This window comes from Canis aureus, chromosome 1, assembly GCF_053574225.1.
Source record: "Canis aureus isolate CA01 chromosome 1, VMU_Caureus_v.1.0, whole genome shotgun sequence".
Lineage (NCBI taxonomy): Eukaryota > Metazoa > Chordata > Mammalia > Carnivora > Canidae > Canis > Canis aureus.
Genome location: NC_135611.1, coordinates 28,524,970 through 28,551,131, shown reverse-complemented (window position 1 = coordinate 28,551,131; position 26,162 = coordinate 28,524,970). Strand labels below are relative to the sequence as shown.

General features: G+C 37.1%; 1 protein-coding gene across 19 annotated transcripts in view; it reads left to right on the top strand.

Moving 5' to 3' along the window:
• The window catches only part of AHI1 (Abelson helper integration site 1), a 235,158-nt gene that overhangs the window by 166,267 nt on the left and 42,729 nt on the right, over positions 1–26,162 (top strand). For 11 of the 19 annotated variants that reach the window (XR_013377063.1, XR_013377074.1, XR_013377068.1 and 8 more), the window contains 2 exons: positions 11,753–12,013; positions 14,131–14,189. Coding sequence is in view for 3 of the 19 variants with exons in the window: in XM_077894075.1 (XP_077750201.1) it covers positions 14,131–14,189 (59 nt within the window). In the remaining 16 variants the exon portion in view is untranslated. The remainder of the gene's footprint in view (positions 1–11,752; positions 12,014–14,130; positions 14,190–26,162) is intronic. The other 8 variants (XR_013377077.1, XR_013377078.1, XR_013377097.1 and 5 more) reach the window with 3 other exon arrangements.

The window sequence follows — 26,162 nt, the reverse complement described above, 5'->3', positions numbered from 1 at the left end:
CCATGTGGAAGTTTTTAGAATTATATTCTCTATACTTTTTTAAGGAAACCTCAGTAGTTTTCTTTCTTCTTTCTATTAAAATATATTTGAATACTGAATATTCAAATAGTTTCTATTCAAACTATAGAATAAGAAGTAAAATTATATCTTTTAGAAGCTTGACAGCTGCTAAATCCTTTAAGTCTGTCCAAGTGGAACACAACCTGTCCCATTGCTGCAAGCCCCCAGGTACCTCCCAGCTTTTCCTCAAGTTAACTGCAGTGTCAGTGGGTGATAATAGCATCGGGCTCTCCCAGGGCAGGAGGCAGGCACAGAGCTGGTCTCTCATGGGGAGTTGATCTGGGAGTCCCCAGACATATCCCTGGTTACCTAGACCTTGGAGCAGGAGGAGAATGTTTTCCTCAGGCTCACTCCAGAACATTGTTAGCATGATATGCTGTCAGTTTGCATCTAATAGAAGGAAAATATTGGTTCCATCACAGAGGGGAAAATAACAACAAAGTTCTGAAAAAAAAATAGTGCTGACTGTGACAGCCTTGGTTTATTTGTGTTGTATTTTGGACCTTATTTTTTCTTCATCTTTTTATTTTTGCTAGCCTAAGCATTAACCTATGTCATCCATTTATTTGGGGAGGAAAGTTTCCAATAAAACTCCTATTTAAAAAATTTTTTAATAATTTTAAGGTTTTTTTACTATAAAAGTAATATATGCTCATAGGCTTAAAAATTTAACCAATATAGTATAGTATAAATTAAAAATAAAGCCCTTCTGGTTAATATTTCTATTCACTCTAATAAGTTTCTTCCATGTCCTGTTAAAAATGTTTTCTGCAAATGTGAGCACACGTCTTTATTCATGTTTGTTCTTTTTCTCGGTGAAACTAGGATCATACTTAATATTCCGATTTTTTTCTTCCACCAATATATCCTAGATATATTAGCAGACACTTAAAATAGATTTCTTTTTTAAGTTTCAAGATACTGAAATGCCCAATTTCCTTTTTGTTTTAATTCCTAAAATGCCCAGTTTTTTTAAGTTTCTGAAAATGCTTGGTTTTTTTTTCCTAAAAATGAAGCCTGGATTAATTGTGCTGTATATCACTATTTTCAAAAATCATGTCATACAGAAAAAAAAAAATTCCATTTACTGGTTCTTGTATCAAGAGGTACACATGTCAGATACACTAGGAGAAGGAGAGTAAAAGGAGAGTGTATCAAGAGTGCATGGAGAATTATTTTTAACCACAGAAATAATTTTATTATGTTAAATCCAACAACCTGTTTATAATACATAGTGCTTGTTTTTTGGTATGTTTAAACAGATTTTCCAAATATCAAAAGTTAGTAAATGTACACTAAATCATTGAAAATACAATCATAACTTTATTGCCTCCTTCCTATTGTTAAAGAATAATACTGATTTATGTCTTTTCTTAACTTTAGTAATTCTTTTTATCAAAGAAAATACACTGTGATTTATCTCTGATTTGTTTTATGAAACAGATAAAAATTAACTTACGTTTGGATTTGTTTTAAAAATTCGGGAATATTTGGGGCACCTGGGTGGTTCAGTTGGTTAAGCATGAGCCTTCAGCTCAGGTCATGATCCTGGGGTTCTGTGATGGAGCTCCACTTGGGGCTTTCTGCTCGACAGAGAATCTGCTTCTCCCTCTGCCCCTCTCCCCACTCATGCTCTCTCTCTCACTCACTCTCTCTCCCAAACAAATAAAATCTTTTTTAAAGATTTCAGGAATATTTAAAGTTTTCTTCCTTTGTCTGAAGAGAACTAACCCAAAATCTTAACTTACAAGGTAAATTTTAAAAAGGTTCTTATTTTTGTCCCATGAAGAGTCTCAATGCAGACGATACTGATATGTATTTTTCTTCATTAATTTGTTTCAATAACAAATATTTTGAGAAAAAATATTAATTTCAAAAATCATTATTTACATTTAAAATTTTTCTATTAGTTGAGAGAACATATTCTGCAGAGAAAGTAAGTAAATCCCGATGATGTGACAGCAAAGCGAGTGGGAGTCACCTCACACCCACAGACTATGTTCCCAACAGTAATGTTCCTAAATGTTCTACATGAAGAAACGCTAAAAGCCTCCAGAATCTCTTACCTTGAAAGGAAACCACACAGTCTTGACCTTCTTACAGGTCCAGTGACCAGTTTTACTACTCATTCTCCTTTTACTCTCCTTCTCCTAGTGTATCTGACATGTGTACCTCAGCCCCTGCTCTGTCTCTTCCCCTCAGCAGCTATGTTACTTGCAATTTAGGGCAGTTCCCCTCTGTGTTTCCAGCACCCTCTTAACCCTCAGCACAGTGAGACCACACTGACAACTTGCCTTCTCAGTTTATCTAGCCTGGGCCAGGACCTAGATAAATTGCCAGTTTCAAAATAAGGGGGCTAGAAAGAATCCCTTGGGAGCCTCCACTGTATCTGAGTATGTAAAAAGTGTAAAATGAGTGATACTGTACTAGGCCAAACCTATGTTCCACTTGGCCCATTACTCTTACTGTAACTTTTACAGTTGTATGACAGAACAATAATAAGTTTGTTCTTCATGATGATATTTTCAAAGGTTAACCTAAATATCAGCGACATCCCTTTAATAATCTATCACAGATCTAAAATAATGTAAGATATTGTTGGGAGAACTTCCCACCAGTCATTCCTAGTTGTAAATTGTCCTTTAGATAGCAGCAGAATTGATTATTATCAGTCACTCTGTCTTCTGACTCTACTATCAGCATGTCTTTTTTTTCTGAAGTTCTCTAATACCCTAACGCTTCTGTTCTCTTGTTTCATCAAGCACTCCAGGCTTTCTTAACGTTGGCACACTGGCATTTTGGGCTAGATAATTCTTTGTTTGAGGGAATGTGTTGTGTGTGTATTGTAGGATGTTTGGCAGCATCCCTGGCCTCTATCCAGTAGATACCAGAAGCACTAATCCCCTCTAGTTGTGACCATCAATAATGTCTTCCAGACATTGTCAAATTTCCCCTGTTCAGTTGAGAACTACTGCTCTGTTTTAACTTTAAAAATGTATAATATTGTTATGTACAAATTACAGTTCTTATTTTAAGGTTACTGAAATTTTGCCTTCATCTTTCCATTTCTGGGAAGTAGTTAAGTAGTGGTGTTGGAGTTATAGACTGTCCTACCTAAAAACAACAGCTTCACATGAAATATATCCCGACCAAGTGAGACTCAGCAGGGGTATATATAAAATGTCTCTCACTTACATGTAGATAGCTCTTGAGTACCATTTATTTCCTTTGCCTTAGAAATTAACTGTATGCTAATGTTCTTGTCATCACTTAGGAGTCTCAATAATGCCATAATGCTCTCTGATTTTAACACGGTTTTCTTTTAGTCAACATACAAAGGAATGAACTTTTTTTTAATTTTTTTAAAAGATTTATTTATTCATGATAGACATAGAGAGGCAGAGACACAGGAGGAGGGAGAAGCAGGCTTCGTGCCGGGAGCCTGACGCGGGACTCGATCCCGGGACCCCAGGATCGCGCCCTGGGCCAAAGGCAGGTGCCAAACCACTGAGTCACCCAGGGATCCCCCTTTTTTTAATTTAAAAGTCTCTTTTATCCACACAAACCCTGAATACAATACAACACATTGGAACAGATTTGCTTTTATCACTCTTCTATAGGCAGAACTTTTCTGGGCTTAATGAGCCTCTTCTTTCTTTTTACTCCTATTTATGCTTCCCCATCACTGTGGATATGTTGAAGTAGCAGCCTCTGTTATACACTGCTGTGTCTTACACAGAGAAAATATAGAATGCTTGATAGACCTCCAGAGGTTGACATCTCCTTTGTAAGAAAATCTTCTCTGCTCATGTGATACCAGCTTGCAGAGTCACTGACTAGAAAGCAGTATTATTCCCAAGATAGCTGTAGAAAAACATGCCCAGGCCAAGATCATGAGGCCAGATATTGCCCTATCCTTAAATTCACTGGCAAATGTAAGTCTAAATTACATTTCAAATTGAATTTTCCCATATGAACAGTCTTGTAATGTGGGTCACATCTTCTGTTACAACTTTTGTAATTATCACAAATACCACGTATATTCAGTCTATTATATCTAATAAATTTTACATTATAAATGTTAGAACGTAAGTGTGGTTTACTTTACGCTCAGGTATACGTAGTAGATGTAAACCTATTAAAAAGATGTAAAGAGCGAAGTTAAAAAGCAACCTCACTGAACAATTTTGTTTAAACTAATATGGATTTACATGCATATGTACACATGTTGAAATGATGAGGAATAAGGAATCATTCATTTAGACTGCAGACTGGCCAGAACCTCCACTTGGTCAGAGAAGTCTTCCCCCACCCCAAATCTCATGGCATATTGTTTGTGTCTTATTACACTTAGCACCTGCTACCTCAGTGCCAAGTTATTTGTACATACATTTGCCCTCTCTAAATTATGAGATACAGCCTCACTGTGTCTGTTTAGTATTGTTTATCAGGAGGGAAATTGAAACCTTGATGGGTAGTTCTGGTAAGAATTCGAGATTCAAACCAGAAAAAGGGAAGAAGACAAGAGAGGGAGGCGATGGCAACAGTCTATGCTTATTGGCTACTGAGCTGTACTCACTAAAACAGCTTCATTCACCCAAGTCAAAAATTAGTCTTTTGCTCTCCTACCCCAATAAATTGCCAATTTGATATGTGCCTGATTAATACTTCTCAAACTGCTAGGCCTCAGAATTATCCTGGTGCCAGATCCTACCCTAAATGTACTAATCTTTGGGAGATAGCCCTTTATTTTCTGAAAGCCTCTCACGTAGACATGAGAGTTACGGAATTTTGCTAGAGAATGCTCTTCCAGCCTCATTGGATGAATAACATATCTACTTTAGATCCCTTGATTGCTGGATATCAAGTCTGAGTTGACCTGACTCTACAGCAGCTTCTAAAGCATTGTGCACAGCTATGTGAACCAATGGGAATCAACTTCCCAGTAACTCTATTCCCTCCAAATTTCCTCACCTTTGTACATTACATATAGAATATTCTCAATAAATGTTTGTGATTTGATTGGGAGAGAACTCCCAAAAACTTCATAGATCTGTCAGGATCTGAGAAGAACAGAGAAGGTAGCAGTGAAGAACAGTAAAATAGTGATTTGGTGAATACATGGAAGCCATGCTGAAAAACACAGAGTAGATTCTCATTGTTCATAGTAGTTATGTTCTCTGAATTCACCATGAACATTGAATTAGTGACTAGTGAACCAGTGCTCCTAGGAAAAATACAGGATTAGGTTCCTGTGAGCCTCTGGTCACAACATTTTCATCAGCTAGTATAAAGTATAAGGACACTTTATTTAATATATATTGTTGATCCATTAAAATTGAACTCCTATCCAGCAGTACTCAAACTTGTGCCTAAACGAAGCTCAGTTGACACATATATTTAATCTAAGGCACATCAGCCTTCTTGCATGTAGTCACACTAGGCAATACTTCAGCACATTGCTTAGGGATCATTTTAAACCACAAAATCACCAGTAAAACACAAAAATGTGAAAATCAGAACAATAAATAGGCCACAGAAAGGATACTTATATACAACAGTATTTATTTAGAACATTTGAAACATGCCAAAGCATTAGAAGTTTCTAGTGTTCCAACCTCAACTAGGATTGTGTGCATCAGGCAGTTCAGATTTTCAGCACTCTGCGCATGTGCATGTGTTCAGTCGCTGTAAAAAAACACCGCAGGTATCGATCTGGGATTACAAATGAGAGCTGTGGTGTGAGAAGGCGAATTTGCAAACAGGCAATGCACAAATAATGAGGATCAGTTGCATTTTGAAACTTTATTAAAAGTTCATAGCTGTTTCAGAAAACCTGTTAAGTCTTTATAATAAAGATGAAGAAAAAAAAAAGATGAAGAAGGAAAAGTTCAGGCAAAAGGAGTTGGTTTAAAAGGAAAAAAAATATAACCTGCAACTTCTAGCATAGCTCATGTGTCTGACTTTTTTCTCCTATTTCTTTCTTCTTCACTGGATGGAAATAAAAGGGCTCAAACTTCCTTGAAGGCAGGGACTATGTCATGTTCAGAATTAAATTGCCAGCATCTAGTGCAAAGCAGGTGGCCAAAGAATGTTTATTGAGCAACAGAAGGAGCAGGTAGACGAATAGGAGCAGCTGTGCTGAGGTAACGACGACTCTCGCACGTCAGCCCTGAGCCCCATGAAAGCCCACAGCCTGGCATTGCATGCACTGGATATTCAGCAGTGCACAGGGGGCTGGAATGGCCTTCATAAAATGGTTAGGTCTCTGACAGTCTCTCCAGCTTCCTTCCTTAATCTCCCATCACTAGGGAACAGTGCAGTCCCAGAAGGGATGGAAGATCCAGGTGATCCTGTAGTTTGCAGGAATTAAAGAAAGAGAAGTGGAAGTGGTGTTCTGATGCTTCCTGCCCTTCCTGTTATCTGCAGTCATTTTTCATTCTCCTTGAATCCGGTCTCTCTTGGGCCACCAGGAAATAAATGCATGGAAGCAGAAATTATTTACCAGTTTGATGCTGGACACATATAGTATTTGGAGCATGTGACTAAGCACGCTTTTTAAAGATTTTACTTATTTATTTTGAGAGAATGAAAGAGAGCGCACATGTGCACAAATGGGAGGAGAAAGGGGCAGAGGGAGAGAGAGGAGCAGGGAGCCCAATGTGGGCCTCAATCCCAGGACCCTGGGATCATAACCTGAGCTGAAGGCAGACACTTGACTGACTGAGCCACTCAGGTGCCCATACCCTCTTAAAGATATTGTCAAGTCCCTAATTTCTTACTCCCAAGTTGACTTTGTCTCTTCTTCAAAAAAAAAAAAAATATATATATATATATATATATATATATTTTTTTTTTTAATTTATCCATGAGAGACACAGAAAGGCAGAGACATAGGCAGAGGGAGAAGCGGGCTCCCCACGGGGAGCCCAAATGTAGGACTCCATCCCAGGACCCCAGGATCACGCCCTGAGCCAGAGGCAGACACTCAACTGCTTGAGCTACCCAGTTGCCCCTGACTGTCTCTTCTTGAAAGAGAAGTCATTAGACATGAATTTTCTCTACTTCTCATCTCTCTCTGTATTTCTGTTAGTTTCACCTTCCTTCTCCAGCTGCTTTCAAATCTCAATGAAAGAAGCACGTTTCTATAGTTGACCCCTCCACTTGTAATTTTGTTTTGTTTTTTTAAGCTTTATTTATTCATGAGAGTTACACAGAGAGGCAGAGACATAGGCAGAAGGAAAAGCAGGCTTCATGCAGGAAGCCCAATGTGGGACTCCATCCCCGGGACTCCAGGATCATGCCAAAAGCCAAAGGCAGACACCCAACTGCTGAGCCACCCAGGCATCCCCCTACTTGTAATTTTGGTCATTTTGCCATCCCACATTCTTCTAGCTCTCACCCCATCAGTGATCCCCATCCTTATTCCTCCACTCCTTTGACATCTTCATTATTCATTTCACACCTGTGTGTTGAATGCCTGCTGTTTTCCCAGGCACTCTGGTGGGGTGTTGTCTGAATGGTATAAGAGCAAATTAAACAGAAACAGCCCCTCCATTTATAGAAGTTACAGTCTAGTGAATGAAAGTCATTGTAATTAGTCATGAAAGGAAGCATATGAGCAGTGAAAGGACAGTGAGTATGTATGAGGCCATGTGGTGAGAGGTAGATGGTTAGTTTTTATGAAGAGGATACATTTGAGGCACCAGAAACCACGTGTGCAAAAGCCCTAAAGTGGCCAGAAATGCTCACCAGAAAAATTGGAAAGTCGACTCTGGTCACAGTGCGGGTAGGAACAAAGGATAAAGTGCAGAGTGGAGGAAAGGACCAAACCCAGCTGTTAATAGATCAAGTAAAGAAATACCCCCAAAGTTGTGGGTCATTACCACCACTGTCTCCCAGCTGCTTCTCTTTCCTTTTGTAACACTGCCCTTCCTGCCCCTTTCTCCTTCTCTGGCTCAGCCTGCCACTGTCATACAAGCCTTTTCCAACATACACGCTGCTGCATCTTTTTTGTTGTTGTTTTATATTTTTCTTTAACATATTTTTTCTAGATTATCTCTTCTACCCCCATAGTTGCAGATAATACTTTGGTATTTCAGATGTATCAAATTCTATATCTATAACTCGGGCTCCCTGAACCCCAATGTGTATTTCTAATTGCCTACTAGAAATTTTTATGTAGATATCATTCTGGAATGTCTGATCTGATATGCCCATCATCTGCCTCCTCCTTTAGGGATTTTTCTCTTGAAAGAGCTGGCAGATAGTCAAACATCAGGGGGTTTTGCAGCACAAGAGGATGATAGACTTCTGCATGAAATGCAAGAAGAACAAATAGAAATGGTCCCTGACCTAAGCTTGGTGAGGTCAAGAAAGCTTTTCAGAAGAATTGATTTCCAAATTGAGTTTCATGGGAGGAAGGGCATTCCTGGTAGACCGAACAGATCCATACGAAGGCATGGTGTATTGGGGCCACCACAAGTATTTCATCATGGCTTGGGCTTGAGATGCAAAGTTTAAAAATAGAAAGTGCTGAACCTGAACAAGTAGACAGGATTAAGAAGGTTCCTATATGGCATGTTAAGAAGCTGGATTTTATCCTGAAGCTGGAGCCACCGGAGGATTTAAAGCGTGGAAGACAGCATGATCAAATTGATTGTTTCAAAAGCTCACTCTAGAGATGCCTGGGTGGCTCAGTCAATAAGCGTCCAACTCTTTTGGCTCAGGTCATGATCTGAGTTGTGAGACCAAGCCCATCGGGCTCTGTGCTGGGTGTGGAACCTACTTAGGATTCTCTTTTTCCCTCTCCTCCCCCACCCCCAAGCTCGTGTTCTCTCTCTCTCTCTCTAAAAAAAAAAAAAAAAAAGGCAAAAAACAAAAGCAAGCTGACGTCAGAAGCTCTGAAAAAACTAGGGAAAAGCAGCACTAAAGGAAGTAAGACCAGGAGAAGCAATAATTCAAGCCAAACACAATGAGAAACTAGGACCTGGTGACTAAATCCATGTGAAAATAAAAGAAGAATCTAGGTTTCTGATGTGAACATCTTGGGACTTAAGAATATAAGCAACACTTCAATTGGAGACTCACAAAGTTGACAGTGTCTTTGTGGCAGCCAATTGCAGATATCTTTTGAGCATCTATGGAACTCAGGAGAGATGTGCTGAAAACTCAGACTTCCTAGGTAGTTTTGATGAAACGAAGTGAGTTTTCAGAAAAAAAAAAAAAATGTGTATACAGAATTTGCTAAAAACTGGCGATTGCCAAATAATTTTAAAGAAAACTTGAGATCTGGTTTCATGGTATTGATTTGGAAGTCATTAACCTAAACACACTGGTTAAATACATGGGAACAGAGGAATATAGAGAATGGAAAGGACAAAGGGCAGAAGGTAATTAGGGATGTCAGCTTTTTTAAAAAGTGAACAGAGAGGAGAGATCACAGGAGGTATATTGGCATGAAATGGCCCCCTGGTCCCTGCCTTTAGCAGTCTTCACTCTTCCATTCTCCCACCTTTGATCCACCTGTTCCCAGCCTACTGGAGATGAGATACTTTGCCAAAATAGAAATCAAGTCATGTGACCTACTGGCTCAGAAATCATAGTTGGCTCAACATTGTCTATAAGGTCCAAATCTCGTAAATGTTTATCTAGATCCCACACCTTGAAGATTGAATTGAATTCTGACCTACTTTTCATCTTCTCATCCTCCTGAGTAGGCTACCCTGCAGACATTCTTCAAACCTTTGCTCACCCTGTTTTCTTGAACTGTAGAGTTTTTTTGTGCCTCTCCAATTACCAGAATTGCAATTCATCTCTTAAGATCTTGCTAAATGCTCCATCCTCTGTGAATACTTTTTTTAAAGATTTTATTAAAAAAATAATAAGATTTTATTTATTTATTCATGAGAGACACACACAGAGAGAGAGAGAGAGAGGCAGAGACACAGGCAGAGGGAGAAGCAGGGAGCCCAATATGGGACTTGATCCGGAATCTCCAGGATCAGGCCCTGAGCTGAAGGCGGCACTAAACCACTGAGCCACCCGGGCTGCCCTCCTCTGTGAATCCTTCTCAAAAACCTCAAGTTACAATTCAGGGCTTCTGTTCCTTTATTTCCATACATTTCCTTTTTTACCTTTATCATAATGTTTGTCCCCCTCTGCTTTGTTGGTTGTATCCACATCTTTCCCCATTATATCATAAACTCTTACAGTCTACTCAGCTTATACCCCAGGATGTGTAGCACAGTGCCTCACTTACAGCGTAGCATTTCATAAATATCTGTTGTTGTTGTTGTTGTTGTTTTAATTAGTACTGAAAACTACAAATCGTGAACCAAGGTGAAGACCTTCGCATTTTGTTTTATATTTTTTTAAATCCAATCTCACAATCCCTCTTTTTTTTTTAAGATTTCATCTATTTATTCATGAAAGACACAGAGAAAGAGGCAGAGACATAGGCAGAGGGAGAAGTAGGCTCCCCACAGGGAGCCCGATGTGGGACTCAATCCCAGGACTGCGAGATCATAATCCGAGTCAAAGGCAGACGCTCAACCACTGAGCCATCCATGCACCCCGCGTTTTGTTTCAAAACTGTGTCTTCATGTAGGGAAATATTTTGTCCTTAAGGAAATGCATCATAATTTACATAATCAATTACAAATAATCATAAACCAAAGAATCAACAGCAAACATATGAATATATAAAGTTGTAAAATTGTGCTCCTGGAAACAGTTTTAGCAACAGAGGAAATCTAGGCGAGCTTGTCTAGTCCAGTTGTCTATAAACTCTTTTTTGTAGAATCCTATTCTTTAGGGCTCTGGGGAGTTGGGCTGGGAAGACAGGGTTTGCCAGACCACCAAACCTAGCTTCACTTAGAGAAATTCTACATTTAAGTGTTTATATATAAGGCTCTCAAACAAAACTGTTCTGAAAAAAAAAAAAATAGTTTGTTCTTAAATCAGTTTGAAGAAAACAGAACTGTACCCTTCAGGCTACTTCTGTAAGCTTGGTGACTCTGGGCCTCCATTTCCTCATCTGTAAAATACAAGAACAGTGCTACCGTAGAGTTCATGCTTTTATTCTGAGCGCCGTCTTGTTCATTTTCAAGTGAAAAACAGATCCCAAGAGAAGTTAAGTGGCTGTGCTCATTAACAGAGAAAGTTAATGACAGAGCCAAGACTGGTGGGTGGTGGTTTTCCTCTTTTTTTAAATTCCTTAAAGTGAGTATAAGTAAATTACAGATATTAATTATATGGGCAATGGAGAACTATCAGAAGGTATTATAAACAGCATGTAAACATAGAGTCCTACTGTATCTTAAATTTGCCTTATTTAAAGCTCACTAGTGTGCTAGCTACAACAGACATTGCTTGAACATTTACCTAATTTTACATTCATTCTTCAAGTTTACAGAAAATTTTGGGTGAGTTGTTTGCATGGCTCATTTCTCTTTTACAGAGCTATTTATGAGTTGTTTTCTTTGTAAATCTCCATGAAATCAGTGGAGGCACTTAAAATCATGCCATTAATCATTCCTTTCATGTTTAAGTCTCACTGCATCTAAATGTAAAAGCATCATGGAGAAGCTGTGAGGGTTTGGGAAGCAGGAGCCTCTGGATTCTGATCCTTTCATTCATCTCCTTTGATTTGCTCATCTTCCTCTCTTCATCCCCTCCTCTCCAAATCAAGGGTATCCGTGAAGAGGAAACAGAGTCACAAAAACTGAGTGGTGTGCGTGGACAGGAGGGAAAGAAGGGTAGTGGTGCTCCTTGGCCTTGTTTATGGTGGGGGTGGTGCTTACGGGCTGATCGTGTTCTAGCCTTGGGGGCTTTTATGTTAAAAGAAAAAAATGAAACAAAACAGCTCACAGAGACACCTCCTTCTTCCCCCTCCTTCTGCCTCCATGGGTAACTACCCATATGACGTGCTGCTGCTGAGACCAAGGAATGAGTGAGTAAAGGTGTTTAGAAGTGGAATATTGGTCCGAATTAAATAAGTGTCCTTTAACAAATAAGTATTAAAACTTTGTAACGTGGATACCCTGTTAACTTGGGATTCATAGGATTTGAACACAAGCCATGAAAAAGGACTTGGGTGTGCCAGTCACTGTAACACAGTATACAGTAGGAAAGAGCAGGGACGGTGTCAAACCCACTTAAGACACTTTTTGAGGGCATGACAGCACCCATTTTACATGAACAGTCTATTAAAAGCAGGTCTGGTAAGACCTGCATGTGGCAATACACTGTTACTCATTTGTCAGGGTCACAAATAATTAAAAGTAACATTGACTTAACAGTGATGTATTATTATCTGTCTTCTTTTCCCTCAACCTTTGGAGTAGGTTCCGATTTTTATTAGAGCTGTTATGTTGAAGGTTTTTTTTTTTTAATCCAGAGTTTTACAAAGTTTCACACATTATACATACATTTATGATAAGATACTGGCCTTGCCATGGGCAAAAAGATAGAAGTAATACTTATTAGACCATATAAAAAAATAAAATTAGTATTAATTAAATTAATTTGCTGTGTTTGGAATTTATTTCATAAGTCTAGGGCAAAACTAAAGAAATTCAGTTATAATTGATGCTGAGTTTAGATTTTGATGGCTTTCTTTACTTCTTACTCTGTCAAGTTGAGGGCAAATAGACTGTTTGTAGTCTGAATTAGTCCTTAAATTGAATTTTTTGTGTGTTTGTATTTTTTTCCCCACATTTTAACTGAGTCCGATCATCTTCACCTGTAGAGAAAAATCAAGGTGTTACTTATTCTTTTGTTGTTTTGTGAAATTGAGTCACTTGCTACAACATCCACCTTTCACCACAGTCTTCTTGTTCTTTTATTCTTGTTTTTATCCTATGCTTGATTTAAAGCTATAGAGATAGCAATAATATGACATAATTATGATCCAGAAAACAATATTCTCTTGAAATCTTTGTGATGATAAGTAATACCTGTTTTAAGATATTCAGTGCAAATCTTGCAGAAATCTGATTGTGAAGGAGGAAATCTACAAACCGAAATAAGCTTCGGGAAAGATAAGGCTTGGAAAGCAGTAGTTGCTCAGACAACTTAACCCTGAAAGAAAAGGTTGTACTCCTTTTCTTTCATTTTGGATTTTTTTGAGATTTTTTTTAATTTAAGTAATTAAATAGATATGGTATATCCCTTTCGTTTGTATATAACTCAAAACTTTAACATAGGAACAATGTATATTTTCTATGTGAATTTTATTTATTTTTTTAAGATTTTATTTATTCATGAGAGATACACAGAGAGGCAGAGACAGGCAAAGGCATAGGGAGAAGCAGGCTCCATGCAGGGAGCCTGATATGCCCTGGGCCGAAGGCAGACGCTTAACTACTGAGCCACTCAGGTGTCCTTCTATGTGAATTTTAAAGGAATCTTTCCATAACATGTAACTATCTTAAAAAAAAAAAAAAAATTCGTAGTCAATTTTATAGCAACATTGGGCTGATTTATTAAAGACTATCTCATATCAGACACCATTTTCCCACCGTATACTTTCATCTGGAGTTAATGCTTGAATTCCTGATGAACCATCTAACACGATGCTCAGTATAATCTGGCACCACTGGAAGTGCTTATTAATTTGTTTTCCCCCAGGAAGGTGCCATTAATAAAATATATCCTGAACAAATTTTGTAGAAGACTGTTTTCAGATCAAAATTTTACATGATATCATCAAGGTGAAAATATAAACAGTTGCATGATATCATCACTGTGAAAATATAAAGTATACCGAAAAAATGAGGAAGAAAAGCTGCAGTGTTGAAAGATAAATTTAGAACTTAAGCGATCTCCCACATAGTATGTCTAGATTAATTTAGACTGATTCACACCTGACTTTTTTTTGCCACATACCTGAAAACTGACTTTGGGTATAAGTGCTCAGATGATGTGAAGAACCATTTGGTTTTCCATAAGAGTAAATACATGTTTCTGATAGACAGACATGTTCTCTCCTCATTCAGCAAGTTGTGACTATTGCCTGCATTATCTTCTCCAAGTCTTGCCTCACCAATTGTTGTTCTTCTTTCACAGCAGCCAGTCATTAAGGACAAGTCCCAGGATTTCAGACTGGGCTCAGAGTCCATGACACAGTAAGCAACTTCTCCTCCTAAATAATTTGTGGCGATAAATAGTTGGGTTTGGGTTTTTTTTTTTTTTTTTAAGGATTATTTCTTCATTTCTCTTTTTAAGACATTACAACCAAAAGTTAAATTTTAGATCCCTGATTTTGAAAGAGGTAAGCTAGATTAAGGAGAATATTTTAATGGTTGGATATTGAAGATATATATAAGTTACAAGAAATAATAGTAAATAAAATTAAAATATCACACTAAATTTTTGTTTTTGTGGGCCTGTTTTGTCTTTTATTTTTGAGTAACATTTTACTTTTTTTTAAATTTTATTTATTTATTCATGAGAGAGAGAAAGAGAGAGAGAGAGAGGCACAGACACAGGCAGAAGGAGAAGCAGGCTCCATTCCATGCAGGGAGCCTGACATGGAACTCCATCCGGGTCTCCAGGACCACACCCAGGACTGAAGGTGGCGCTAAGCCACTGAGCCACCCAGGCTGCCCTATTTTTTTTTTTTTTTTAAAGATTTGATTTATTCATTTATTTGAGAGAGAAAGGGCTCTTGCATATGCACACGTAGGTGGGTGGGGGTGCAGAGGAAGAGGGGAAGAGAATCCCAAGCAGACTGCCTGCTGAGTGTGAGGTCTGACTCGGGGCTCAACTCATAACCCTGAGATCATGATCAGTTCAAAACTTCTGATGCATTGACAATCTAACTTACAGAAATTATCAAATAAACTCATGTATTATCTCACAAGATAATGTTTCATTCTACAGATGAAAGACAAACATGATTTTTAAATGATTTTTAAAGAGTCACAAAATCATGACCTAACAAGATTCCTTAGAAATTCTATATCCCGTCTGTTTTCTAGTCAAGAAAACTAAGGAGAAAGGCCTTGCATAAATTTCACAGGACATGTCTGTATCAGTGCACAGACCAAGACCAAAGGTTCCCAGACTACTGGGGTATTTACTTTTTAAATTATATTTAGTATGGTCAGGCTTCTTGTTAAAATAACATCTTGTTGGAAGCTTAAAAATTTTTCTTTCTGAGAGAAAATCCATTGATGATGATGTAACTATCTATAGCCTCGTATCACTTTGGGGCATGCTCACATTATCACATCTGATTCCCACCATTTCCCTGCAGACCAGTATCCTGATCCCTGTCTTACCTATGGCGAAACAAGATCTTCAGGGCTGAGACTTGTTTCAAGTCACTGTGGGTACTAAGTGGCAGACCCAGTTCCAGAACACAGTTCCTCTGTTCCCTAATCTACTTTTCTTTCCAGGCTTTCCTGTTGTGCCATTCATAGGATACAAACATACATCCCAGGTCTTTCCAGTTTTTGTTCTTATTACATCTGCCAGGAGAGTTCTCAGTTCATTCTCTAAAAAAGTGAATTTTTTTAGAACAGTTGATAATGCAGTCATTGCCCCTAAGGAGTAGTATATATACTCAATGACTTTATGCTAATGACTATATATATATATATATATATATATATATATATATATATATATATATATATAGTACTCTGGATCAGTGAGGACAAACTGTTTCAACAACCAAAAAATAACCATCTTTAATATGTTATGACACCACTGCTCTTGGTGTTTTTGAACATTAGTTTTATAAAAAAAATTTCAGGCTTTTACCTAAAATGCAAAATGAGAGACTGTAGTCACTCTGACTGCATTGGATACCTATTTTCAAATGATACAGAGATCATTCCACACCATACTCTACTTATTAAGGTTTAAAAAAAAAAACTCACAAAACATCTCAGCTTCTAAAGGCTGTTAAAGTAGCTCAACTTTTCTTTTTGAGCATAGAGTACTTACGAAGCTTCTCAAAATAAATTTTTCATGAGAAGTTCAGATATGTCTAAATGCTCAAGTTCATCTGCAGCCTTTGGGCTTTCCCTATAGTAGTAATTTCTTAGAAGTAAGGATGAATTAAGATACATTTCTCATGACCTGAAAACTGTAGGCGAGTCCAAGGTGGAAATATTACAGCCCAGTATGTACAAAAAAGTCATTTCTTTATTTCTTTAATTTACCCAAATGAGTCCATAGTACCCAAGTAAATGGACACAGACCAGTTTTTTTGTTTCTTCATTCTTGCCATTCAGTTTGCAACATCTACTTATTTAGTTGGTTGACCAGAATATATAAATAAGCCATATAGGACCACCTCTTACCACTTCCACTTGAATTTGTCTTGTTTATTCTTTATTTTTTTAGAAATGTCAATCACTTCTGTGCAAGTAAGTTTTACACACTTTAGTATTGCACTTCCTTTTTAAGATCATCATGAAGAAACTCCAATAGGTTAATTTAACAAAGGCATATTCTTAAAGGTCTCAAACTTTCACCTTTTGTACCTCATACCCCTATGATGTTATTATCTACTGCCTAGGTTAGAGTTTGTAATGAAATTTCTGTAAATAAGTTACAGTCCTTAATAAGTAGTATTGGTATTTCTTTGTCATTAATGTATTTTTAACTTGAATTTGTTCAGGTTTTTTTTAAAACATAATATGTTTTATTTCATTAACAGCTTTGATCAAAGAAAACTTAATTCAGATGGTCAGTCATATTAAAGTCCTTTATTTAGGAACACTCAAATGTGAACTGAATGAATGAATTAAATCTCTTGTTAATATAGTGAAACCATAAGAGTTAATTCTAAGTATCCTGTCAGTCTTCCACTATGTATTGATTCCATCTTTATAGTAATTCTATTCCAGACACACTCAGTTTCTCTTTCTGTCCATAAGAAAGAAGTAGTTTCTTTTCTCCCTAAAACACCCTGTTGTTTGCAACCTCTTTATTTTTCGTTTAAGTTCTTACTCTATTCATTTTTCAGCCTTTTTCCTTCTTTCTTTTTCTTTTCTCCCCTTTGTGAGATCAGACCCATCCATTGTCAGGTGTGTGACGTCACAATGTTCTTTATATATTTTAAATATGTTCTTCATCAGATACGTGATTTGCAGATATTTCCCTTTTGTTCTGTTTTTTCTTTTCATTCTCTTAACAGTGGCTTTCAAAGAGCAAGCTTTATTTTGATGAATTCCAACTTTCCAGTTTTTTTTCTTATGAGTCATGCTTTAGTTATAGTGTCTAAGCAACCTGGCCTAAAGTCACAGGAGTTTTCTCCTATGTCTTCTTGTAAAAGTTTTATAATTTCAGGTTTTATGTTTGAATCTGTGATCGGTTTTGTGTTAATTTTTTTATATGGTGTGAGGTTTGGATCAGAGGGTTTATTTTGTTTTGTTTTACATTTGTGTATCTGGTTGTTCCAGTACCATTTGTTGAAAAAACAATCCTGCCTCAGATGAATGGCCCTTGTGCACTTTTGTTGTCAAATCAGTTGTCAGTATATGTGTGGATTTGTTTCCAGACACTCTGTTCTGACCCATTGCTCTCCTTTTCTGTCTTTACATCAATAACACACCATCTTGATTACTACAGCCTTATAGTATGTCTTGGAATTAGGTATTATTGGTCCTCCAACGTTGTCATTTTTTAATGTTGGTTTAGCTATCCAAGGTCCTTTTTAAGTCTGCATGAATTTTAGAATAAGCTTCATAGCAACCTTCTAGAGCTCCAATTGGCATGCCTTGAATCCACAGATCAGTGTGGGGGGAACTGACATGTTAACAGTGTTCAGTAATCTGACTCATTTAACGTGATATATTTCTTCATTTATTGAGGTCTCCTTCAATTTCTTGCAGCACTGGTTTGTTTTTTGTTTTTGTTTTTGTTTTGTTTTGTTTTTCCTTTTTTTTTTTTTTTTTCAGTTTTTAGGGTATAAGTTCTACACGTTTGGCTCATTTATTCCTGAGTATTTCATATGTAAACTGTTTTTGTTTACTTTTTTTTGTTTGTTTTTGTTTTTGTTTTTGTTTTCCAGTATCAGTTTATAATTGTTTGTTGCTCATTTATAGAAATACCATTGACTGTTGGATGTTGAACTTGTATTACGCCATCTTAATGTCTTTTTAGTTTTAGTAGCTTTTTAGTATATTTTACTAGATTCTCTACATAGACATTCAAGCAAATAGAAAACAGGTTTAATTTCTTCCTTTCCAAATTGAATGCCTTTTATTTTTATTTTTATTCTTATATTTTTGCCTTATAGCATAGGCTAAATCTCCAGTACAGTGTTACAGTATCAAATAGAAATGATGAGAATACATAGTGTTACCTTCTTCATGATCTTATGGGTAATGAGTGGGAAAACATTTAGTCTCTCACCATCAAGTATGATATTATCATAGATGTTTTTTATAAATCTCTTTTATCAGGTGGTTAATTTTATTTCCCAGTTTGCTGAGAATTTGTATCAGGAATGGATGTTGGATTTTTGTCAGATGCTCTTTCTGTATCTATTAAGATAATCACATGATTTTTCTTTATTAATTTGTTAGTATGGTAAATTACACTGGTTTTCAAATTTAAACTAACCTTTCATTCTTAGGAGAAACCCTATGTAATCATGGTATGTTACCATTTTTATAAATTGATGAACTTGATTTTCTAAAATTTAATTTAGAACTTTTTGCATTTTGTTCATGAGGCATAGGGTCCGTTGTTTTCTTGTAATGTCTTAGTCTGGTTTGGTATCTGAGGAATTCACCTTCGTGGAATGAGTTAGGAAGAATTCCCACCTCTTCCATTTTCTGGAAGTCTGTGTAGCCTTGGTATTTTTTCTTTTGTAATTTTTATTTCTTCACTGATACACTCGATTTGGTGACATGATTTTTTTTAGTTCTTTGAACATACTTCCAATGGTAGATTCCAAGTCGTTGTCTACAAAGTCCAATGTGTGGATTTCTAAAGGCACAGTTTCTGTTGATGACTCTTTTCCCCTTTGTATGGGCCATACCTCTGGTTTCTTTGTGTGTCTTGTAATCTTTTGTTGAAAACTGGACATTTTAAATACTGTATGACAACTCTGGAAATCAAATTCTTCCCTTCCCTGGGATTTGTTGCTGCTACTTATTGTAGTTGTTTTTGTTTGTTAAATAACTTCTCTGAATAAATTCTGTAACACTATAACTTATGGCCACTGAAGTCTCTGCTTGGTTAGATTAGTGATCAGCTAATTGGACAAAGATTTCCCCAAACACCTGGAAACCGGTAAGTCTCCCAGTCTTGCTAAGGGGTTCTCTTGGGGTATTGTGTGCAACTTCAATATTTAGCCAAGCAGTCGTGCACACTGTCCATATTTAGCCAAACAGTTGACAACTCTGTCTTAGCTTTCCTTCCTGTTAGCACAGAGCATTAAGATCAGCCAGAAATGAAGGTGTAAGGCATCCTTAGGCCTCTGCTGTGCATGCACACAACCCTACTACACATATGAGACCTTCTAGACTCAGGACTATATCCAAGCTTTTTAAAACCCTATAGACGTCTCCCCAACTTTTCCTTTTCAGCTTTTTAGTCTGTTGTTTGACTGTTCTCCATCACTGAGGCAGCCTTGAAGTTAACTGTAATTGTTTTCAACAAGTGCCTCCCAGAGAAAAGGCAACCCCTGAGATAGGTCAAATACAGATAGCCTTACAAGTGTTATCTTCCAAAGAACCACCAGACAGATCAAGAAGACAATTCTTTGAAAATGAGGCTTTGAAAGAGCTCCATCCCTGTTCTGTGCCTTCCAGTAGCTGCCAAGGCTACCTGCTTTCACCGTAAATGCTGGCTGTTCTGTTCCAAGGTCCTCACAGAGCCAACAGTGGGGGATGGGACTCGTTCTGGTTAAAATGCCACAAAGCTTGAAAGATCTTACCAAGATTCAACCATTTTTCTTGAATAAACATTCTGCAGTTGCCACAAGCTTTTGGTTATTTCCAGAATTCTGAAAAATATTGATTCTAACCATTTTTGCCAGTTTTCTGCAGAAGTCCTTAGCTCTACCACTTTCACAGACATTTTATTTCTTCTTCGAATATTGGGTAAACTCACCAATAAAGCTGTCTGGTCCTGGAATTTTCTTTTTTGGGAGATTTTTAACGACAAACTCAATTTATTTAATAGAAATAGAGCTATTAAGGTTATCTATTTTTATTTTTTTAGTATAGACTTTGATAGTTTGTTTCTTTCAAGGATGTATTTCACTCATGGTTGAATTGATTGACATAAAGTTGTTCATAATATTCCCTCATTATCTTTTCAGTATTAATAGAATCTGTGATAGTGTTGCATTTCTCTAATCCCTGGTGTTGATAATTTCTTTCTTTTTTTCCAATCAGCCTGGCTTATGGTCTTTCAATATTATTGATCTTTTCAGAGAATCAGCTTTTTGTTTCATTGATTTCTGTTTATGGTTTTGTTTTTAATTTTTTTTATTTATTTGAGAAAGAGCAGGAGTAGGGGGCAGAAGGAGAGGGAGAAGCAGACTCTCCACTGAGCAGGGAGCCCAATGCGAGGCTCAATCCCAGAACCACGAGACCACAACCCGAGCCAAAAGCAGACATTTAACCAACTGAGCTGCTCAGGTGCCCTGATTTCAGTTTATTATTTGCAGACGTTTAACCAACTGAGCCACTCAGGTGCCCTGATTTCTGTTTATTATTTATCTATTTTCTGTTTCATTGATTTCTACTCTGGTCTTTATTTCTGCTTATTTTGGATTTAATTTGTCCTTTTCCTAGTTTTTTAAGGTGGAAACTGTGGTCATTGATTTCACACCTTTCTTCTCTCCTATTATAAACATTGTAGTACCATAAATTTCCCACTAAGCACTCTTGAATGGCATTCCACAAAGTTTGATATGTTGAGGTTTCATTTTCATGTCTTTCAAAACATTTTTTAATTTTCCTTCAGATTTCTTCTCTGACCTGTGGGTTACTTAGAAGTGGGTTATTTCATTTCCAATATTTAGGAAGTTTCCCAGAGATCTTTCTGTTACTGATTTCTCACTCCATTGTGGTCAGAGAACATACTCTATGTGAGCCAAATCTTTTTAAATTGATTGAGAATTGTCTTACGGTTCTTAATATGGTCTCTCTTGTAAAAGTATTTAGTACCCTTGAAAAGAATGTGTATAATGCATTTTTCTACATGAAGTGTTCTTTTATAAATTAATTGGATCACATGGGCTAATAGTGTTGTTTATGTCTTCTGCTGCCTTACTGATTTTCTGTTTACCTGTTCTATTATTGAGAGTTGAATATTGAAGTCTTCAGCTAATATTGTGGGCTTGTTTTTTTTTTTTCATTCTTGTAGCTGTTAGTTTTTGTGTCATGTATTTTGAAGCTCTGTATTAGGTGTCCATATGTTTAGGATTGTTATGTCCTCTTAAAGGATTGACACTCTCATTATTAAATGACTTTTTCTGATCATATTCGTTGTTCTGAAATCTACTTCATTTAATATTAACAAAGTCTAGCTTTCTTTTAATAGTATTATAATGGTGTATGTGTTTTCCTACTTTAAATATAAAGATGCAAAGAGGTTGAGAATTAAAGCATGTTTCTTACAGGCAGCATATAACTAAGTTGTGCTCTTTTTATCCAATATGACCATTTCTGCCTTTTAATTAGAATAATTAGACAAACATCTATATTTAATACAATTATTTAATATGGATGAGTTTTAGTCTATTATACCGCTTTTTGTTTTCTAGTCGTCTCATCAGTTCTTTTTTCATCATTTTCTGCTTTCTTTTAGATTATGTTTTATCTGTTTTTCATGTTAGCTTAGTATCTGTAATGCTGTGTTTTACTATTTTAGGGATTTTTTTTTTAGGGTTTAAAATACAAATCTTTATCACAGTGTATCTTCAGAATCTTTAAGATGGTACATTTCCACTTCTCCCCACCTGACCTTCATGCTTCTATAGTCATACATTCATTTAAGTTATAAACACCTCAGAAAAAAATAAAAATAAAAAATAAACACCTCAGGATGTTGTTATTTTTGTTTAAACTGTCATCTTTTGAAGAGAATGAATAAAAAATATTAATATTTGCCCATTTTGTTTCCATCTTTGGTATTTTGTAATTCCTTTCTGTAAATCCATATCTTCACCTGCTATCATTTTCCTTACACCTGGAAGACTCCCTTCAACATTTCTTGTAGTTTTGGCTAGCTAAATATAAATGCCTTCACTGAAAAGATGTCTGAAAAGAACTAGATCACTTTTGTTTCTGAAAGCTATTTTCACTTGGCATAAAATTCTGTGTTGAAAGATTTGTACTTTTTTTCTGGTACTTTAAAAATGTTGCTTCATTGCCTTCTCACCTGCAGTTTTTATGCTTATCTTGTTCTTCTGTACATAGCATCATAATTTTCTTTATGTTTCTTGTGCTAGGGGCTGGTTGGATCTGTAGGTTTATATTTTCCTCAAATATGGGACATTTGGGCCTTTTTTCTTCAGTTTTGTTTTGTTTTATTTTGTTTTGTTTCTGCATCTGTCTGTTTGGGGATTCCAATTACACATCTGTTAGGCCACATAAAGGTGTCCCATGGCTCACTGATACTTTTTTTTTTAATTCTTTTTTTCAGAGCATCTTTTCTCTTGCTCTGTGTTCCATTTAATTTCTATTAATAGTTTCTAATGCTATGTCTTCAAGTTATCTGATTCTGATCTTTTTTCTGCAGTGTCTGTTCTGACTTTAATCCCTTCCAGTATATTTCTCACCTCGGGCATTTTAGTTTTCATCGTGGCCCTTCTCGATGTCTTCCATGTGTCTACTTAACCTTTTGAGCAGGTGGAATATAGTCTTAATAACTGTAATGTTTTTTTCTAACATTGTTTTAATAATTCTAACATCTATGTTCATTTCAATTTGTTTTATCCTCATCGTGGGTTGTACTTCTTTGCCACTCCCCCCCCCTTAGTAAATTTTTATTGGGATGCTGTACATTGAAATTTTTACCTTTGGGTTGCTAGATATTTCTATATATCTATAGGTATCCTTGAGCTCTATTCTAGAATGTAATTAAGCTACCTCAGAACAGTTTGATCCTTTGAGGTCTTGCTTTTAAGATTTGTTAGGTGGGACCAGAGCCATAATTATTCCTCACTACAGACACAATCCCTCTGGGTACTCTATGCAGTGTGTTCTGAGTTGTGAGGTTTTCCAGCCTGGCTGGTAGGAACAAGTACTGTTCTGGCTTCAGGAAATTTCCTTAGATGCATCCGTTCATCAGTACTTGCTGAATACTTGAAGGGAACCCTTTGTAGAACTTCACATTCTCTCGCTGTGAAGCTTTCTCCTCCCTGGCACTCTGAACTGTAGCCACTTTCATGTCCTCAGACCCTCAGCTGTCAGGGACTCCACCAGGACCCATGCAGGCTTCATCTCCCTGTGCTATGGCCTGGAAACTCTCAAAGTAGTAAGATGGGTGACCATCAGGTTCATCTCATTTATTCTCCATCTCTTGGGTATCAGTGTCCTTTGTTGCCAGTGATTCATTGGCTTGAAAACTGTTGTTTCATATATTTTGTTCACTGTTTGGGAGGGGCTTTTGGTGGTGGTGGTTTTAGGCAAGTGGTATATCTAGTCTCCATTACTCTATCTTGGCTACAACCAAAAGTCTAGATGTATATGTTTTCAAGGTAATTTTCTGTTAGATTCTAATCTATATAGAATGGGACACTGGTGGAGAGGATCTCCACAAAGGTGGAGAGGATCACAGTTTGATTTTCCCACAGTGCTCAGTGAAAGCCAAATATATAACACAGTGGGATGCCTGGGTGGCTCAGTGGTTGAGCGTCTGCCTTTAGCTCAGGGCGTGATCCCGGGGTCCTGGGATCGAGTCCTGCATTGGGCTCCCTGCATAGAGCCTACTTCTCCCTCTGTCTATGTCTTTTCTTCTCTCTGTGTGTCTCTCATAAATAAATAAATAAAATCTTAAAAAAGTAAAAATTTAAATAAAAAAATATATATAAGACAGCATTAGTCTTAAAGACCATATTGAGACAGGGTGAACAAAAAGAGAAGGGCCTAGGTGAACTAAAGTGAAAGTACCTGGGGTACCCTGAGGCCGGCACATGCTCTGTGGCTGGAGCAGAGATCAAGAACTAGGGCTCACCAGCAAGATGCAGTCCTAGTATCCTTGGGTGTGTGTGTGTGTGTGTGGGCGCGCGTGCAATTTTCAGTCGCCCAAATACAAAAAGATTTCACATAAATGCGGACTTCCAACTTCTCTTGAAGATAATCTGAAGTTTTGGACCACAGTTTCACAGTGTCCCATGGCATCCAAGAGTGGAGCTGAGGCAGTGGATTGCCTCCCCTGCAATGGTCATCCACTCTCTGGTTTGCCAGTTTACTGTATTACCCCTCACATGCTTCTCTCACTCGCCGTGTTACTCCCCCGACCCCCAAAGAGACCTGAGTTTGTACTTTAATGCCAAGGACAGGTTCCCTGGAGTGAGATTAAAATTATCAGTGCTTACTTTTTTAGAACTCAGCCTTTCCTTTCTCTCATCATTTGCCTCCTTTTGAAATATATACTCCATTCATTCTTTCATCTTTTAATTTCTGACCTTGTCCTTCTTAGCCATCTGATCTCATTTTGCTTACCTTTTATATCTCCACATCATCTTCTCTGGCTGCCATACAGTACCACAGACTGGGTTGCTTAAGCAACAGACCTTTGTTTTTTCACAGTTGTGGAGGCTGAAAGTTCAAAATCAAGGTTCCAGCAGGATTGATTGTTGGTGAAGCCTCTCTTACTAGCTTGCAGATGACCACCTTCTTTCTGTGTCCTCACATGGCCTCTCCCCAGTGCATGTATGGAGAGAAAGAGCTCCATGATGTCTCTTCCTCGTATAATAAGGACTACCAGTTCCAGAGATTAGAACCTCACCCTTGTGGCCTCATTTAACTTGAATTAATCTCCTTAAAGGCCCTGCTTCCACTTTGGGGATTAGGGTGGCTTCAACCTGTGCATTTTGAGAGAACACAATTGAGTTCATAACAATCTCTATTCAATCCTACATATGACTTGATTTTGAAATTCTTGCATCTGTGTCAAACTCTTCCACCATTCCCAGATATTCTAGAAAGGAAACACTATATTCCACTCTAAATTTCCCCCTTTTTTTTTTTATCATTTTTGTATTTTCTTTCTCCTAACATCATTTACACTACTCTGCACTCATTCACAAATATTTGTTTTATATTTTCCTCCTACTGTTGAACTGTTTAAAAAACTGCATTCCATATCCCACAGGTCAGAATATCACAGCTTTTTTTTTTCTTTTTTTTTTTTTTAGTATAATTGACTTGCAATGTCTCATTAGTTTCAGGTACACAGCATAGTGATTCAATAAGTCTATGCTTGCCACTAGTGTAGCTACTGTCTTTCACCATACAACACTATTACAACCTCAGTAACTATTTCTCTCTGTACCTTTTATTCCTATGACTATTCATTCCATAACTGGAAGCCTCTATCTCCCACTTTCCTTCTTCAATTTTGCTCAACCCCCCACTCCCCTCTGCTCTGGAAACCATCAGTTCTCTGTATTTATAGGTCTGATTCTCCTTTTTGTTTTCATTTGTTTTTTATATTCCTCCTGTAAGTGATATCATGTGGTATTTGTCCTTCTCTGTCTGACTTATTTCACTTAGCATAGTACCTTGTAGCTTTATCCATGTTGTCACAAATGGAAAGATCGTGTTCTTTTTTATGACTAATATTTCATTGTGTGTGTATGTGTGTATATATATGTGTGTATATATACACATATATACTACATCTTCTTTATTCATCTAACAGTGGACACTTGGGTTCCTTGCATATCTTGGTTATTGTAAAAATAATGCTGCAGTAAACATAGAGGTATATATTTCTTTGAATTTGTGTTTTTATTTTCTTTGGGTAAATACCTAGTAGTGGAATTCCTAGATCATGTCACAGCTTCCTATGTAGAAATTTCCTTCACCTGGGGTACCTGGGTGGCTCAGTGGTAGAACATTTACCTTTGGTTCAGGTCATGGTCCCAAGGTCCTGGGATCAAGTCCCACATT